At 36.6% G+C, this 18,136-nt stretch overlaps 1 protein-coding gene across 3 annotated transcripts in view; it reads left to right on the top strand.

The window, feature by feature from the left end:
* rnls (renalase, FAD-dependent amine oxidase) overlaps positions 1-17,802 on the top strand; it is a 62,125-nt gene extending 44,323 nt beyond the window's left edge. The window contains exons 6-7 of one of the 3 annotated variants that reach the window (XM_067369740.1): positions 6,255-6,430; positions 16,871-17,802. In XM_067369740.1, the coding sequence (XP_067225841.1) occupies positions 6,255-6,430; positions 16,871-17,023 (329 nt within the window). In that variant the 3' untranslated portion in view covers positions 17,024-17,802. The remainder of the gene's footprint in view (positions 1-6,254; positions 6,431-16,870) is intronic. The other 2 variants (XM_067369738.1, XM_067369739.1) reach the window with 2 other exon arrangements.
* The last annotated feature ends 334 nt before the right edge of the window (positions 17,803-18,136 follow it).

The following is an 18,136-nucleotide window of genomic DNA, read 5'->3' as shown; positions in this document are numbered from 1 at the left end:
AAGTGGATCTGTTTGCGTCTCGAGAGACGACTCACTGTTCACTGTGGTTCTCAATGACAAACCCAGCACCTCTTAGGCTGGATGCTACGGTACAGCCGTGGCCGAGGCTACCGCTGTACGCATTTCCCCCGATCACTCTTCTCCCAGGAGTTCTGGAGAGAGTTCGCCGGGACGGGGCCCGTCTCTTATTAGTAGCCCCGTACTGGCCGGCCGAGTATAGTTCTCGGACCTGGTCTCTCTCCTCGACGGGTCTCCGATGGAGATTCCGATCAGGGAGGACCTTCTCTCTCAGGCGGGCGGTCTAATACTGCATCCCCGCCTGGAGTTATGGAACCTGTGGGCGTGGCCTCTCATAGGGCACGTCTCATAGATTTCAGTCTCTCAACTGAGGTTGTTGAGACCATACTCCAGTCCAGAGCTCCGTCCACGAGGAAACTTTACACCCTGAAGTGGAAATTATTCACTTCTTGGTGTGAAAATCATCAGTGGGATCCAGTTAACTGCCCGGTTAGCGCGGTGCTGGAGTTCCTACAGGATAGATTTTCTGCAGGGTTATCCCCCTCCATGCTGAAGGTGTACGTGGCGGCCTTAGCTGCTTACCACGCTCCTTTAAGTAGGGTATCTTTGGGGAGACACCCGCTCATTACACTTTTCCTTTGTGGCACTTTGAGGCTTAGACCTGCAGTACGCACGAGAGTTCCGACATGGGATTTGGCCATTGTTTTACAGGGCCTATCTATGGCCCACTTCGAGCCCATTGAAGAGGTGGCAGAGAAATTTCTAACACTAAAGACAGTGTTTCTCCTTATCATCTCGTCTCTCAAAAGAATTGGGGACATTCAAGCCCTGTCGGTTGCTCCATCGTGCTTGGAATTTGCGCCGGGCAATGTGAAGGCGTTTTTACATCCTAAGCCTGGATATGTTCCTAAGGTTCTCACTAATACTGCGAGAGCTATAGTACTGCAGGCCTTCTGTCCTCCTCCATTTACGTCATCGGACCAGGAAAAGCTTAATCTGCTATGTCCAGTACGGGCATTGGATGCGTATGTCCACAGAGCTGCCATGTGGAGAAAAGCTGAACAGCTATTTGTATGCTTTGGTGCACCTAGGAAAGGTCTACCAGCATCTAAGCAGAGAATGAGCAAGTGGGTGGTTGAGGCTATCTCACTTGCTTATGAGTCGGTTGGACAGCCTTCACCATTGGCTGTCCGGGCTCACTCAACTAGGAGTATGGCTGCCTCCAAGGCTTTTATTTCAGGGGATTCCCTTAATGACATTTGTGATGCGGTAGGCTGGTCCTCACTGCACATTTTTGTTAAGTTCTATGAACTAGACCTCGGCTCCACTCCAGGAGCTCAAGTGCTACTATGAACTGTGTGCCTCGGCCTCACACGCGTTGGTATGGCGTTCCCATAGTGATTTACGCAGCGCGAGTTCCGTTGAAAGGGATTGTCTCGGTTATGTATATAACCTTAGTTCCCTGAATAGGGAACAAGATGCTGCGTATCCTTGCCATACTCCCTGCATGCCCGAAAGCAACTTGCTTCAGACTTTGAGAAGCTGAATGACAGCATGTCCAGGCTGGCTTTATGGTTCCTGGTCAGTGACATCACCCGCCTATGACGTTCCGTCTCCTGATTGGACAGATTGCATACGTGCTTCACGACGACATCACGCAGAGTCATTCCCATAACGATTTACGCAGCATCTCGTTCCTTATTCAGGGAACTAAGGTTATATACATAACCGTGACGTTCTTGTTGTGGGATGTACTCATTTTTGCATCACCCTAATTTGAGGAAGACTGAAAAATGTGTAATCTAAGTTATATTGTTAACCTTACTTTCATGTTATTAAACTTAGTCTTGTCAACATTTTGGAAATTGTTTTTGTGTTCATTGAGATATTGTTTAAAATGTTACTTTTCAAAGGGGGTTTACTCATTTACGCTGAGCAGTAATAAAATGATAAAAATTTAATGCATAAATTAAATTAAATTTATTTTAAATAATTAGTCTGTAAAACTGTTTAAAAATTTGAGGTCTGTAAGGTTTTTTTTCTGCAAAAAAAAACTTACTGAGAAAAATGCACTAAATTGATCAAAAGTGACAGTAAACACTTCTACATTGTTAACAAAACAATTCTATTAAAATAAAAGCTGTTTCTTTTAACTTTATATTTTTCAGTTTCCACAAAAATATTAAGCAGCACAACTGCTTTCAACATTAATAATAATAAATGTTTCTTGATCAGCAAATCAGCATATTTCAGAAATCATTATAATATGCTGATTTGCTGATCAATGATTTCTAAAGGATCATGTGACACTGAAGACTAAAGGCGGTTGAAAATTCTGCTTTACCATCACAGGAATAAATGTAATTTTAAAATCTATTAAAATAGAAAACATTTATTTTATATTGTAATAATAATGTTTCACAATATTACTGTCAGTATTCACAATGTTTACTGTATTTTTGATCAAGTAAATGGAGCTTCTGTGAGCATAAGAAACTTTTCAAAAACAGAGAATTTTTTTTTACCGAGCCTGAATTTTTGAATGGTAGTGCAAACATGCAGGTATATACAGTAAGGGCACAATCTGGTATTTTATGACTTGGAATTTTGGACAAGAATGTACAAACCCGATTCCAAAAAAGTTGGGACACTGTGCAAATTGTGAATAAAAACAGAATACAATGATGTGAATTTTAATATTTTATTCAGAATACAACATAGATGACATATAAAATGTTTAAACTGAGAAAATTTAGCATTTTAAGAGAAAATAAGTTGATTTTAAATTTCATGGTATCAACACATCTCAAAAAAGTTGGGACAAGGCCATGTTTACCACTGTGTGGCATCCCCTCTTCTTTTTATTGCAGTCTGCAAACGTCTGGGGACTGAGGAGACAAGTTGCTCAAGTTTAGGAATAGGAATGTTGTCCCATTCTTGTCTAATACAGCCTTCTAGTTGCTCAACTGTCTTAGGTCTTCTTTGTCGCATCTTCCTCTTTATGATGCGCCAAATGTTTTCTATGGGTGAAATTTCTGGACTGCAGGCTGGCCATTTCAGTACCCGAATCCTTCTTCTACGCAGCCATGATGTTGTAATTGATGCAGTATGTGGTCTGGCATTGTCATGTTGGAAAATGCAAGGTCTTCCCTGAAAGAGGAGACGACTGGATGGGAGCATATGTTGTTCTAGACCTTGGATATACCTTTCAGCATTGATGGTGCCTTTCCAGATGTGTAAGCTGCCCATGCCACATGCACTCATGCAACCCCATACCATCAGAGATGCAGGCTTCTGAACTGAGCACTGATAACAACTTGGGTTGTCCTTGTCCTCTTTAGTCTGGATGACATGGCGTCCCAGTTTTCCAAAAAGAACTTCAAATTTTGATTCGTCTGATCACAGAACAGTTTTCCACTTTGCCAGAGTCCATTTTAAATGAGCCTTGGCCAAGAGAAAACGCCTGCACCTCTGGATCATGTTTAGATATGGCTTCTTTTTTGACCTATAGAGTTTTAGCCGGCAACGACGAATGGCACGGTGGATTGTGTTCACCGTTCACCGTTTTCTGGAAGTATTCCTGAGCCCATGTTGTGATTTCCATTACAGTAGCATTCCTGTATGTGATGCAGTGCCTTCTAAGGTCCCGAAGATCCAGTGTTGGGCACGTTACTTTAAAAAAGTAATTAGTTATAGTTACTTGTTACTTCTCACAAATAGTAACAGAGTTAGTAACTGAGTTAAATCATTATAAAAGTAACTAATTACCAGGGAAAGTAACTATTGCGTTACTTTAAAAAAACATTTAAATATGTCAAATAACTTGAATGCCCCCAATATTAAATATAAGTCTAAGAATAAATTATTCTTGATCCGACTCGTGACTCATGATCTGCTCTTCCTCACAACATGAAATTTCTCTGTACTCTACGTGTTGGTAACCATTAAAGAAAATGTAGTTTCATATTTATGTTTAAATAGTCATATGTTATGTTTTAAATTAATATACTTGATTATGAAAAGTGATCACCATGAGTAAGATGCATCATAAGATGCATCATAAGGAATAACAAATGAAGATTAGTTTATGACTAATAGCATCCAAACAAAGTACAGGGCTTTTTACACTACACTTAAAGGGATACTTCACCCAAAAAAGAAAATTCTGTTGAAAACAAAGGAAGATTATTTTGAAGAATGTGGGTCTTTTATTTTCCCTACTATGGAAGTCAATGGTGCCCCAAAGCAGCCTGGTTACAAGCATTCTTCAACAGTGTTCAACAGAACAAAGAAATTCATACAGGTTTGGAACAACTTGAGGGCGAGTAAATGATGACAGAATTTTCATTTTTGGGTGAACTATCCCTTTAAGTGTAGTGTAAAAAGCCCTGTACTTTGTTTGGATGCTATTAGTCATAAACTAATCATTTGTTATTCCTCAAGGCATTTTACCCACAACTATATTTTTAGGCATACTTGATTTATTTATTAGCACAATATTATTTAAGGATCGAGCATGGGTATAGCATGTGGATGTGATTTGCTTGACCTTGTCCTCATTTATGCCAACATACTATGCCAATGGTCATAATTTAAATGGCTCATCATTCTCTGCTGGTCCATAAAACTTCACTGAACAGAATAGATCTTACTGAAGTATAAAGCCCCTCCTCACAGGTGATCATAAAATCTATCTGTTACCGTGTGAATCTGCCAGAGGCTTTAATATTAAGCTTTAGCTAGTCTCTGCGGTCTTATTCAGACCCAGCCCTCGTTCCTCAAGCATTGATCAACAGTGGCTTTCAGCATCTCCATCATTGGGCCAAATCACTCCAGCTGCTCAAACACAGCCCCATGTTTATGGAGCCCAATAAAGCATGATTTCCTCCAATCATATTAAATATGTGTTTTAAAACAGCGTCATTAGAGAAATGACTACACTATGTGCAAGGCTGATAAATCAGGCCTGTTCTCAGTCATGGGTCGCGTCTCTGCCGATGAGTTTGGCCTGTAAAGCATTAGATCATGGGGTTTGGTGTGCCCATAGATGATATCACTGGGAAACCATCATCTGGAAAAGAGAAGGCTGGATACTCTTACTTAACACTACTCACGCTAACCTGTTATGACTGACAAATAAAGTTAGTCATGTTATATTCACAGCGAATATGCAACAGCTAGCTTGGCTTGTTAAAGAGATAATTCACCCAAAAATTAAACTTTTGCCATCATTTACCTACCCTCATGTTACTCCAAACCTGTATGAACACAAAAAGATATAGTGAAAAGTGTGTCAGTGTTTCTTGTTCATGTCATCCAGTGATGTTTATTCCCCACTGACTTTCATTCTTTTGTTTTACGCAGAAGAACGAAAGCCATAGATGATTGAAATGACATGAGGGTGAGTTAAAAGGGTTAGTTCACCCAAAAATGAAAATTCTGTCATTAATAACCTCATGTTATTAATCCTCATGTCGTTCCACACCCTTAAGACCTTCGTTCATCTTCAGAACAGATTTTTGATCAAATCTGATGGCTCAGTGAAGGCCTCCATTGACAGCAAGTTCATTTACACTTTCAAATGCCCAGAAAGGTACTAAAGACATATTTAAAATTGTTCATGTGACTACAGTGGTTCAACCGTAATGTTATGAAGCGACGAGAATACTTTTTGTGCGGCAAAAAAATAAAATAATTACTTTATTCAACAATATCTAGTGATGGGTGATTTCAAAACACTGCTTCATGAAGCTTCAAAGCTTTACAAATCTTTTGTTTTGAATCATTGGTTCGGAGCGTGTATCACACTGCCAAAGTCACGTGAACCATTGAAATTTCAAAACATTTATGGCATAACATTTACTGAAATCATGTGACTAATTAATTAATGACAGAATTATTATTTTTGTGTGAACTAACACTTTAGGGTGACTGAATGCTCTGTTTTTGGTGCACTGTCTCTTTAAATCACTTGCATCACACACATTCCAGTTGATATGTTTTGAATTTTAAATTTTTTTTTTTCCCTCATTTGTGGCATTTTCAGCCTGTATCGTCGCTTTTCTTCTGCTGTCTTTCTTGTTTATCTCACCATCATTTCTTCCTGTTTAAAAATTCATTATTTAACTTTTCTCAGTCCTCCTCTCTCTGTAGCACATGTAGGATCTGTGAATTAGGTACTTCATGACTTCATAAGCAGCCACATGTAAGCCTGATTACCTGTGTATCATTGGCAGCATTGAAGAACTGCGGACCTTCTGTGGTGGTCCACACCAGTGTGCCCTTTGGCATCCAGCACCTAGAGGAGGAAAACAATGTGGTACAGCCCATCATCCTTGAAGAGTTGAAAAAGTTGATGCCAGAGCTTCCTGAATCAGACAGCATCAAGTGTCAGAAGTGGAGGTACTCACAGGTGAGACGACATTAGTCTGTGTGTGAAAACTTGTCCAAAAGCCTTAATAATAATAAAAACAAATATATGACATCCAAAGTATGTAAGGTAGTACAACTAGATCTCTTTTAGTGAATCCAAAAGGTTTTAAATATATTTTGCTACATATAAAGGTATTTTAAAGATTTTGAAGTGTCAAAAGGTCATTCAGTTTTACCATCCAAAGGCCAGTACAACCATTCATTCGTGATTAAAATATCTTAAAATGTAATCAGTGTATTTATTTTTTATTCTGGCATGATTTTATAACATCATATATCAACATAGTGCAAAATGGTATTACAATTTTTTTGTAGAAGTTGTTGCTTTGTTATGAGAGAGAATGTCCAGAGAAATGAATTGCACTGATGTCATTCAGAGTAACCAATATGAAGGGACCGTTTTGGATCAAGTCATGCAGTCAATATCATGTGACACGATGTGACATTATTCAGACACCTGCAAAGGACCACATGGTCGTGAAGCAAAGTAACTCTTTTAACAATTTGAAAAAATAATGTTTTTACTTGCTCCTATGCATGTCTAGCTAGCTAGATATCAGCTTGTTAGCATCGTTTGAAAATATTGTCATTCGGTATAACCAGAAGTGTCATTTGGTAAAACCGAAATCTTAGTAGTGTTAATTGATTATAAAAATCACATAATTTTATTGTTAACACTTAATAAAACTTCAAAATTAATTATATCTCCATTTATGTTTTTGTTTTGTTTGTTTTTTTCACTTTTAAAAAACTTATCTTCCAATGACCATATAATTACGTTTATTCAGCAGGCAGTGACAGGCATTTTTAATGATACAAATAAATGCTGTTGTTTTGAACTTTCTTTTCATCAAAGAATCCTGAAAAAATATATATCATGGTTTTCACAAAAATATTAAGAATGTGTTTTTAGCTTTGATAATAATTCATAAGAAGTGTTTCTTGAGCACCAAATATATTAATATATATTTAAAATCTATTAAAAAAAAATTCTAATAATATTTCACAACTGTTCTTTTAAAAACTTTTGAATGGTAGTGCAAGTAATAATGTGGATTGTTATGAGTGTTAGACTGTTTTCATACTTGACAATTATTTGGTCTGAAACAGAATTCACTGTAAACTTTGACATCAGAGAGTTTGATAGTATCTTAAACTAGGGCACTGAAGGCAGTGCCATAACAAAACATTATGTAGTAATTTATATCGTTCCATCCCATCATGGGTCAGTCCTTTATAATTCATATATAGTTCATTATTTTTAGATTTCATTTTTATTTTATTTCATTTCTTTTAGTTATTTTATGATTCCCTACATTTTGAATTTTCTGGAGAAAAATAGTTTTTCTTTAGTAAGGATCCACTGTAATCTGTGTAATCATATATAGCAAGAGTGAAACGGAGATATTTCGACTTATCCAGGCAAGTGCTACTAATAAAAGCCTCCCTGCTATACAGCAAAAGACAATCATTTTTAATAAAGCCAGGCTGATGGCTTCTTCAAACCACACTATTGAATGAAGAAAATCTTCTTTATAGTTATTTTTGTCTTTTTTCCAGTAAAAATATCTTAATATCCTTAAAACAAGATTAACTTGAGAAGCAAAAATGCATAAGATATTAAGACTTCTTTTCAGATATTAAGACTTATTTTTCTTATACCTTTGACATATAGTTCTTTACGCATGAACCTCACTAAATTTTGATCAGAGAAACAAATTTAAGACACATTCTCAGTTTGATTATCTTTTGCAATTTTGCTTCTCTAAAAAATTAGAAATGGATGATGAATAAAAAAATTTATATTTTTACTGGAAAACAGACAAAATAAAGTTTAAGAAAAAACTAGTGTAACTTTTTCAGAAGAGTCTTGGTAGATTCACACACATAGAAATCCATACTTTCCCCCCACTCACTTGGCACACACACACACACACACACACACACACAATCTTACAGTAGTACTTTATGCATTCACACACTGTGTGGGACTGCGCCCTTTCTCGCACAGTTGCATTCTCTCTCACACACACACACAGACATTCTCTGTCGAAGCCCCCACACTCTCAGCTCCTCTGTGACACGCAGCATTGGGCCTCAGTTTGAGGTCAGAGGACATAGAACATCTGTGTGGGAGCGCTGAGCTCGCTGAGTGCCAGAGAGTGGGCCAAGGCCCGTTTAGACTGTACGGCCGGGAACACAACGCTTACTCACACACGTACGCACACACATGCACACACCTGTGCACGTGCCAGTTCCCAGTCAAACACACAGAGGGCATGGAGCAGGAGTCGGTCTTACAGTCATTTGCCACATCACAGTTTGCTGAGCATAAACCAGCAGCACACATTCGCACTCACCACATGTCAAAGTCATTGACTCCTCCAGACTCTAATGGCTGGAAAGACTCTTCAAGAGTCATGACTTTCAATCTACTGTAAATGTAGACTGCTTTTTGCAACAGGCGGTACGTTGTTTTTTGCATAGAACATTTGTGCATTTCTTTTGTTGTGCTTAATAATGCATAACTTAAATTCATAATTAAAAGGCATGGTGGATAATGCGCACACCACCTCAGTCATTAAACCATCTGTTTGGGTCTAGCTGTACCATTATATTCCATTTAAAATAATAAAATTACATGTGTAGGATTTAGGGCTGTCAAACCTTTTCTTCTCCCTTTTAAATTTGTTGAGCTTATTTATTTTCCTATCATAAATGGATGATTACACATTTAGCATATGTTTGCATTTAGCATTCAGAACAGTCGTACAACCCATTTTTAGGTCACTGCTATAAAAAAGTTGGCATGACTATTTCAAAACTTAATGGTATACAGTATGTGACAAATGCTGGTTAAAGTTCTGCAACTTGTTGCAACAAACCCCTTCACTTGAGAAAATACTTGTAATTCTCTTATAATTATAATATTCTGCTGTAATAGTAACTAATAGTGGTTTTCTTAAAGGGTTAGTTCACACAAAAATGAAAAGTCTGTCATTAATTACTTACCCTCATGTCGTTCCAAATCCGTCAGACATTCATTCATCTTTGGAACACAAATAAAGATCTTTTTAATGAAATCTGAGAGCTTTCTGTCCCTCCATTACCAGCCTACACAGAAGGTGTTCCGAAGATAAACGAATGTGTTAGTGGTTTGGAACGACATGAGGGTGAGTAATTAATGACAGAATTTTCATTTTTGGGTGAAAAAATTACATTTCTGTCACCATTTTCTGTCCTTCATGGTGTTCCAAACCTGTATATTTTTAGGTAAACTATCACTAAAGGAGATTGTTGCAATAGGCCCTGCAGTGTTATGTACCAAAGTTCCAGCGTACTGGAACTGCAATGTCTGAATGTACAGGAACGTGGGGTGCAGCAGAATTAAGGAGGTTAAGGAGTTCAGCCCTACTTACATCAGCTTACCTCTGAAATAAACCAAACAATTTGTTCTTGGCCATGTTTCAGGCCAAACGTTTATCAATTGATTTACACACAGATTACCATTTAAAGATTCAAGAGGGGAGGGGGAGTTTGGACAGAATGATGATAGCGCTCGCTATGTAAGATGCCTAGTGAAAGCCCCAGGAAATGGACACTATTTCCTTGGCTCTAGTGCATTGCACCTTGATGTTTATCTGGCGGAGGGTTGGGGCCGGCTGAAGCCTTTGTAATGGGCCGTACAGGGAATGTGTTTACTCTCAGTAGTCATTTACATGCTGCATTTCTACATTTAAACATTGTGCAGAGACGCCATTCTCGCTGTGGCTCTTTTGGACTTATCTGCAAACGTGGGTCAGATTTACAGTGAGGACCTGTATCATTTACTGCTGACTGTAGAATACATACATCATTTTAATGAACCACAGAGGCAGTTTATAAAGAAGTTCAACCCAGATATTTAGTTTGCAGTGTAACTTGTCTATCCTCTGTAAATATTAATATGTAAAAACTATACAGTTACAGCACACCCAACGTATACAGAGCAGCCACAAAACATTTCTCTGTAGTCAGTTTAGAGTTTTGAATATTGTCCTGAGACAATAATCTAATCTATCTATCCATCCATCTATCCATCTGTCTATCGTTAACTTTCTAAAACTAAATTTCAAAGGCTTAACTTTCAAAAACTTTGTAAAGCATGGAGTCAAATTAATGCCTTAAAGTTTTGCACAAAAATAAAGTTTTGCAAAACAAAAAAAAGAATTGAGCAATAAAAAAATGTTTTGCAAACAAAAATAAAGAATTGCAAAGGAAAAATAAAGTATTGAGCAGAAAAAAATAAGTATTGCAAACAAAAATAATAAATTGCAAGATAAAATAAAGATACAATTAATTACAAAAATCAATGACAGCTGTAATCCTATTTTATCTTTGCCACATATTTTTCATGCTCAAACCATACTAAATAATTTGCAACGCTCATTTTATTCTGCGTTTCAGTCAAGCGTGCGCTCACGATACCGGCTTTCCTTTGCGCTGCACTTTTCTGTGCGGTTCTCTTTATGGCACTGTTTTGACGTGGGGGTGGAGTCAAGACATGGTAGCACGCCCCCGCGAAACACGTCATCGGCAGGAGACGCAGATCGGAACAGAACAGATCAAGCATAGAAGCAGAGCGCATTTATTATAATCTGAAAACCACGCCCACCGGGGGAAAAACAATCCAACCCTCTCCAGGCTGCCTTCTTGTCTTTTCTGACTCATTACAAAAAACAGAACAATGCCTAAAAGCTGCTGTGTGACCAGGTGTACAGCTAACAAGCAAAAAACCCAGAAATAAGTTTTTATAAGCTGTCGACCCCAAAAAACTAATGTTGAAGGACACAAAAATGCATACAGGCAGTGAGACAGAACGCAACGGGTCATATTACTATAAGAAATGCATTGGAGGGGGTCGTAATCGGCGACAACATATGCTAAACAAACCAACAAAAACAAACCATTCATTATTTTTAACCATGTCAAAGAATCACCGATTACGTTCCCCTACAATGCATTTCGCGGAGGCGTGCCCCCGTTTCTTGACTCCACCCCCACGTCAAACCAGTGCCATAAAGAGAACCGCACAGAAAAGTGCAGCGCAAAGGAAAACCTGTATCGTGAGCGCACGCTTGACTGAATCGCAGAATAAAATGAGCATTGCAAATGATTTAGTAGGTTTGAGCATGAAAAATATGTGGCAAAGATAAAATAGGATTACAGCTGTCATTGATTTTTGTAATTGATTATATTTTTATTTTTGCACTAGGCTACTTTATTTTATTTTGCAATTTATTATTTTTGTTTGCAAAACTTATTTTTTTCCGCTCAATACTTTATTTTTCCTTTGCAATTCTTTATTTTTGTTTGCAAAACATTTTTTTATTGCTCAATTCTTTTTTTGTTTGTTTGTTTGTTTTGCAAAACTTTATTTTTGTGCAAAACTTTAAGGCATTAATTTGACTCCATAGTAAAGCTTTTTAAAGTTTTTTTAATTATTATTTTAAAGTAGGGCTTTGAAAAACTTTGTTTTTCTAGTTATAACCTGGGTTATGCGCAGGTCACACATACCATTTGCTCTTTAGAACCCACAAGCCACAGAGACAGTGAGTATCATCCAAATTCTCCTCATTTTACCATTAAGTCTATTCTTGACTCTGGTTGACCCAATGAAGGCGCCTCCACTGCTATTAAAAGCTCTATATTTAACCAAATATATTAACAGCGTTTTCCCTCCCCCATCTCTTATAAGAATCTTCATTATGAGGAAACAAATCTGCAGCACAACCAGTAGGGATGGCTTGATACCACTTTTTTATGTCCAAAACCAATACTGCAATTTTTTAAAATTCAAAAATAAATAAATAAATAAGACCTCTAATGAAAAGCAACATGGAGTCACAGGCAAGCCTTGCTCCACAATTAAAAGTGCATAACAGTCAGAGAACAAAGAGAATATGTATACTATATTATGGTGCACAACACTGAGAGTGTTGCATCTGTCCAACAGTTTACAGATCCTATTTCATCAGAGTTTTAAATTCCAGTTACTGTGTGAATGAGTTTTATTCAGTCCTCTACTCCGGTCCTCTCATTCGATAGTGAGTACCACACCATTCAAAATCCCTAATAACTAGTTTTGTAATATAGAATAATCATTTTTATAATGAACCAGGCAACTGAAGTGAAATGAAAATTGCAACTGTACTCAACTGCCAGTGATCAAACTGCTTTCTCTGTAGTCCTTCAAAGAAACGTGCAGCCTTTGTGTCACAGATACCTTAACAAATGCTGAGTTTGGCCAATCGGCAAAAGCCATGTTCACTAAAACCTGATATTTAAATGGATATGTAATACATATCTACAGCCCGAATTCCGAAAATGTTGGGACGTTTTTTAAATTTGAATAAAATGAAAACTAAAAGACTTTCAAATCACATGTGCCAATATTTTATTCACAATAGAACATAGATTACATTAATGTTTAAACTGTGAAATTTTACAATTTTATGCACAAAATGAGCTCATAGTTGAGATGGGGGCATGTTTACCATGGTGTAGCATCTCCTCTTCTTTTCAAAACATCGAGGTTATGAGTTTATGGAGTTTTGGAATTTGGTCCCATTCTTCCCTGATACAGGTTTCCAGCTGCTGAAGAGTTCATGGTCGTCTTTGACATAATTTTCTCTATAGGTGAAAGATCTGGACTGCAGGCAGGCCAATTCAGCACCCGGACTCTTCTACGACAAAGCCATGTTGTTGTGATAGCTGCAGTATGTGGTTTTGCATTGTCCTGCTGAAATACACAAGGCCTTGCCTGAAATAGACATCGTCTAGAGGGGAGCGTATGTTGCTCTAAAATCTTTATATACCTTTTAGCATTCATAGTGCCTTCCAAAACATGAAAGCTGCCCATACCATATGTATTTATGCACCCCCATACCATCAGGGATGCTGGCTTTTGAACTGAATGTTGATAACACGCTGGAAGGTCTCCCTCCTCTTTAGCCCGGAGGAAACGGCGTCTGTGATTTCAAACAAGAATGTCAAATTTGGACTCGTCTAACCATAGAACACTTTTCCACTTTGAAACAGTCCATTTTAAATGAGCCTTGGCCCACAGGACATGAGGCCTCTTCTAGACCATGTTCACATATGGCTTCCTTTTTGCATGATAGCACTTTAGTTGGCATCTGCAGATGCCACGGCGGTTTGTGTTTACCGACAGTGGTTTCTGGAAGTATTCCTGGGCCCATTTAGTAATGTCATTGACACAATCATGCCAATGAGTGATGCAGTGTCGTCGGAGGGACCGAAGACCACGGCCATCCAAATAAAGGTCTTCGGCCTTGTCCCTTATGCACAGAGATTTCTCCAGTTTCTCTGAATCTTTTGATGATGTTATGCACTGGATGATGAGATTTGCAAAACCTTTGCAATTTGACGTTGAGGAACATTGTTTTTAAAGTATTCCACAATCTTTTTGCACACTTTCACAGCTCTGCCCATCTGTAATTCTGAGAGACTCTGCCTTTCTAAGACATCCCTTTTAAAGCTAATCATGTTACAGACCTGAAATCAATTAACTTAATTAGTTGCTAGATGTTCTCCCAGCTGAAACATTAAAAAATTTCTTGCTTTTTCACCCATTTGTTGCCCCCATGCCAACTTTTTTGAGACCGGTAGGAGGCATCAAATTTAAAATGAGCTCACTTAGTGGATAAAAGTGTAAAATTTCTCAGTTTAAACATTTGCTATGTTATCTGTGTTCTATTGTGAATAAAATATTGGCTCATGTGATTTGACAGTCTTTTAGTTTTCATTTTATTCAAATCTAAAAAAACGTCCCAACATTTCCTGAATTTGGGTTGTAATTAGTTTCTAAAACTTGATTGTGTTATGTTGACAAATTAATATTTTGTAACATTTTGAAAGATTCACCCTATCAGCCACATGCAAAAACTCCTTGGTTCTAACTAAATCACATGAGCTAAATGACATATTTGAACTTCAAAACGCAAAATTTACCAAAAGGTGATGACTGTTAATTTTGCACAGTACAATAATTGTTGAAACTAATTATAAAATGTAAAAAATATAATTTGGCTCAAAAAACCTGAGGCGCAACCTTCTTTAGATGCATTTACTGTCTGCATCAAATATGGATGTACAGTCTGTCCACCATCCTCTCGTATTGTGTCTTATGAATAAGTAAGTGAAACTTTCCACTTCAGGCAAAAAAGTATCTCCACAATAATTCAAGTCAAGTCACCTTTATTTATATAGTGCTTTATACAAAACAGATTGTTTCAAAGCAGCTTTACAGTGTTAAACAGTAAAATAATGATTCAATGATGCAAACAGAATCCAATTCTGCTGTAAAGCAGCTCTAAAAAGACAATAGTAAACAGTCATTATTCAGTTGAAATCATTTCAGTGTTGATTCATTTTGGTTCAAAAACTGTGTAAAGCACATCAATAATGAAATGAGTTAAATTCAGCTATAAAGCAGCTCTGCAGAAAAGTGATTTCATCATCCAGCTAAGTTGAGTTCTCATCCAATAGTGTCAGTACAGTCAAATCCGTAATATTGCTGAATATTAAGTGTCCCCAACTAGTAAGCAAGCCAGAGGCAATACTTTCCACTGTCTTTGAAGCCTGGACACCATAAACCACAATGTGGTTTTCCTGATATTGAATAAGCAACTTATAAATGAAGACTTTGTCCAACTAAACACTTTTTGCTATAAGCAGTTTTACATTTTCCATGTGCCACATTCAGTTGTCAAACAGGTCTGTTAGGCAGCATTCAGAAACATGCTGTATTTTAGTACTGTCATACACTCAGACAGACTCCACGCTCGCAATCCAACCGTTGATATCTGTGATCTGTTGAGGTTATTCAAAACATTACAATTGACTCCACCCTCATAGTCACCATCCAGATATATAGTAATATTTCTGTTGTAAATGAGAAAAAGATAAGAGAGAGAAGCCTTTGTGTAAACACTTTGCTGATTGAGTTCTCAAGAAATGAATGTACATACTTCCAATAATCACTTGCTTCAGTACATTCATTTAATTACAGTTGTTTACAGAGACTGTAAGATGGTTAGTTTAGCATTAATTTAAATTATCTTAAGTCTTAAGGAATATATTTACATGTTATGTACAGTACAGTCCAAAAGTTTGGAACCACTAAGATTTTTAATGTTTTAAAAAGAAGTTTTGTCTGCTCACCACATTTACACGCTACATTTAATAAAAAATACAGTAAAAACCGTAATATTGTGAAATATTATTACAATTTAAAATAACTATTTCTATTTGAATATATTTCACAAAGTAATTTATTCCTGTGATGCAAAGCTGAATTTTCAGCATCATTACTCCAGTCTTCAGTGTCACATGATCCTTCAGAAATCATTCTAATATGCTGATCTGCTGCTCATGAAACATTTAATGTGTACAATTGTACAAAATATTTGTGTACAGTATTTTTTTCAGGATTATTTGATGAATAGAAAGTTCAAAAGAACAGTGTTTATCTGAAATCTAATCTTTTGTAACATTATAAATGTCTTTACTGCCACTTTTGATTGATTTAATGCATCCTTGCTGAATAAAAGTATTCATTTCTTTAATTTCTTTTAAAAAAAATAAAAATAAAAATTCTTACTGACCCCAAACTTTTGAATGGTAATGTATAATGCTACAGAAGCTTTGTATTTCAGATAAATGCTGTTCTTTTGAACTTTCTATTCATCAAGGAATAATGGGAAAAAAGTACACAACTGTTTTCAACATTGAAAATAATCTTAAATGTTTATTGAGCAGCAAATCAGCATATTAGAATGATTTCTGAAGGATCATGTGACACTGAAGACTGGAGTAACGATGCTGAAAATTCAGCTTTGCATCACAGGAATAAATTACTTTGTCAAATATATTTAAATAGTACACAGTTATTTTAAATTGTAATAATATTTCACAATATTACTTTTTTTTACTGTATTTTTAATTAAATAAATGTAGCCTTGGTGAGCAGACGAAACTTCTTTTAAAAACATTAAAAATCTTAGTGGTTCCAAACTTTTGGACTGTACTGTATGTTTGTAAGTATATAGCCTACATAAAGCTGCTTTGGTGCTTGGTTCTTGTGTTTTGCCTCCCTGAGTATCAATAACATGAAATAAACAGTCCAATATACATATCGAGTGTTATGTATGCATCACCCACAGAAATGTTCCACATAGGCTTATGAGCACAATACTTTCAGTGTGCATTCATTTGCATACACACACACACAAACACACACGCACACACTCACATTTTTTTTAGGACACTAAAGGTTAAGAGCTCAATATCAGACTAAAAATGAGGTTGCATCAGTTATTGGACGTCCAATCACTCAATTTTGTTGTTCTCTAATTAGGTGACCAGATCGGTGGCTGATTGCCCAGGGCAGATGACACTGCTCTCTCAGCCTTTGCTGGTGTGTGGGGGGGATGGCTTCACACACTCCAATTTCGACGGCTGCATCGAGTCTGCCCTGAAGGTCTTTGAGGTTCTGAAATCTTCTCTCTAAAAGGGGGGTGGGAAAGTATGCCTTTTATTTTTGGTTTTTGTTATGGAGGATGGCACATTGATTTAGATTTAAGCCCCTCCCCACAGGAAGATGGATATACTGCACAAAGCACAGTAGAGCTGTCTCGCCTGTGTCTGCAGACATGCATTTTGTTACAAAAACCAATTATACCGTCTGTGCCGGATGCTGAGGATTAGAGGACAGCAGAGCACTGTGCAGGTTCAGTTGTAATGGAGGCTGATGCCTCATACTGGATTTGACACAATGTCTTGAACTATGGTATGATGTGTTGCAAACATTGTGTATGCGTTCAGGTATTCTTAACCTTCCCCTGTGATTAGTCTCAGATTAATAAAATAATTAAAACATGCTTGATTGTGTCTCTGTACGTGGGTAGTTGACGTTTTGTGTTGTGACACTATACTTCATTTAAAATATTTTATTACAGTAATTATTATATATGTATAGCTCAGAGTAAAAATGTGAACCCTACCTATAAACCTAACGTAAACCCATGTAGATACCTTATATTACCCAGTATTTTCTTAGGTAAAAGAAAGCAGTGTCAACACATTGATTTGTTGTGAAATGTGCATACAGAAATTTTATACAATCTTATTGTTTGTGGGTCAATTTGACCCAGATAGGCAGCAATTCAGACTACTGTACAGACCCAAAATACAAAACACATCTGTGTTGTGTGTCAGAGCTCTTCAACTCTAGTACTGAAGTGCCAGTGTCTTGCTGAGTTTATCAACTTTTTATTTTCAAAGTTTGTGAAAAAGTTTTCCAACTTAAATTGTTAAAAATCTTGAATACTTCAGAGCACAGATTTAAGTTTAAAGGAAACACTTCACATATTATTGTAGACATAAAAAAAAAAAAGTTGTTAAAGTAAAGTTTAAAAAATGTATAGAAGTTTATGAACATTTAATATATATATACATATATATATATATATATATATATATAATGATTTATATATATATATAATGATTTATATATATATATAATGATTTATATATATATAATGATTTATATATATATATATATATATATATATATATATATATATATATATATATACATATATACATATATATATATATATAC

This window comes from Chanodichthys erythropterus, chromosome 19 (assembly GCF_024489055.1).
Source record: "Chanodichthys erythropterus isolate Z2021 chromosome 19, ASM2448905v1, whole genome shotgun sequence".
Lineage (NCBI taxonomy): Eukaryota > Metazoa > Chordata > Actinopteri > Cypriniformes > Xenocyprididae > Chanodichthys > Chanodichthys erythropterus.
The sequence above is the reverse complement of the archived record's forward strand: the minus strand, read 5'-3'. Positions and strand labels throughout refer to the sequence as shown.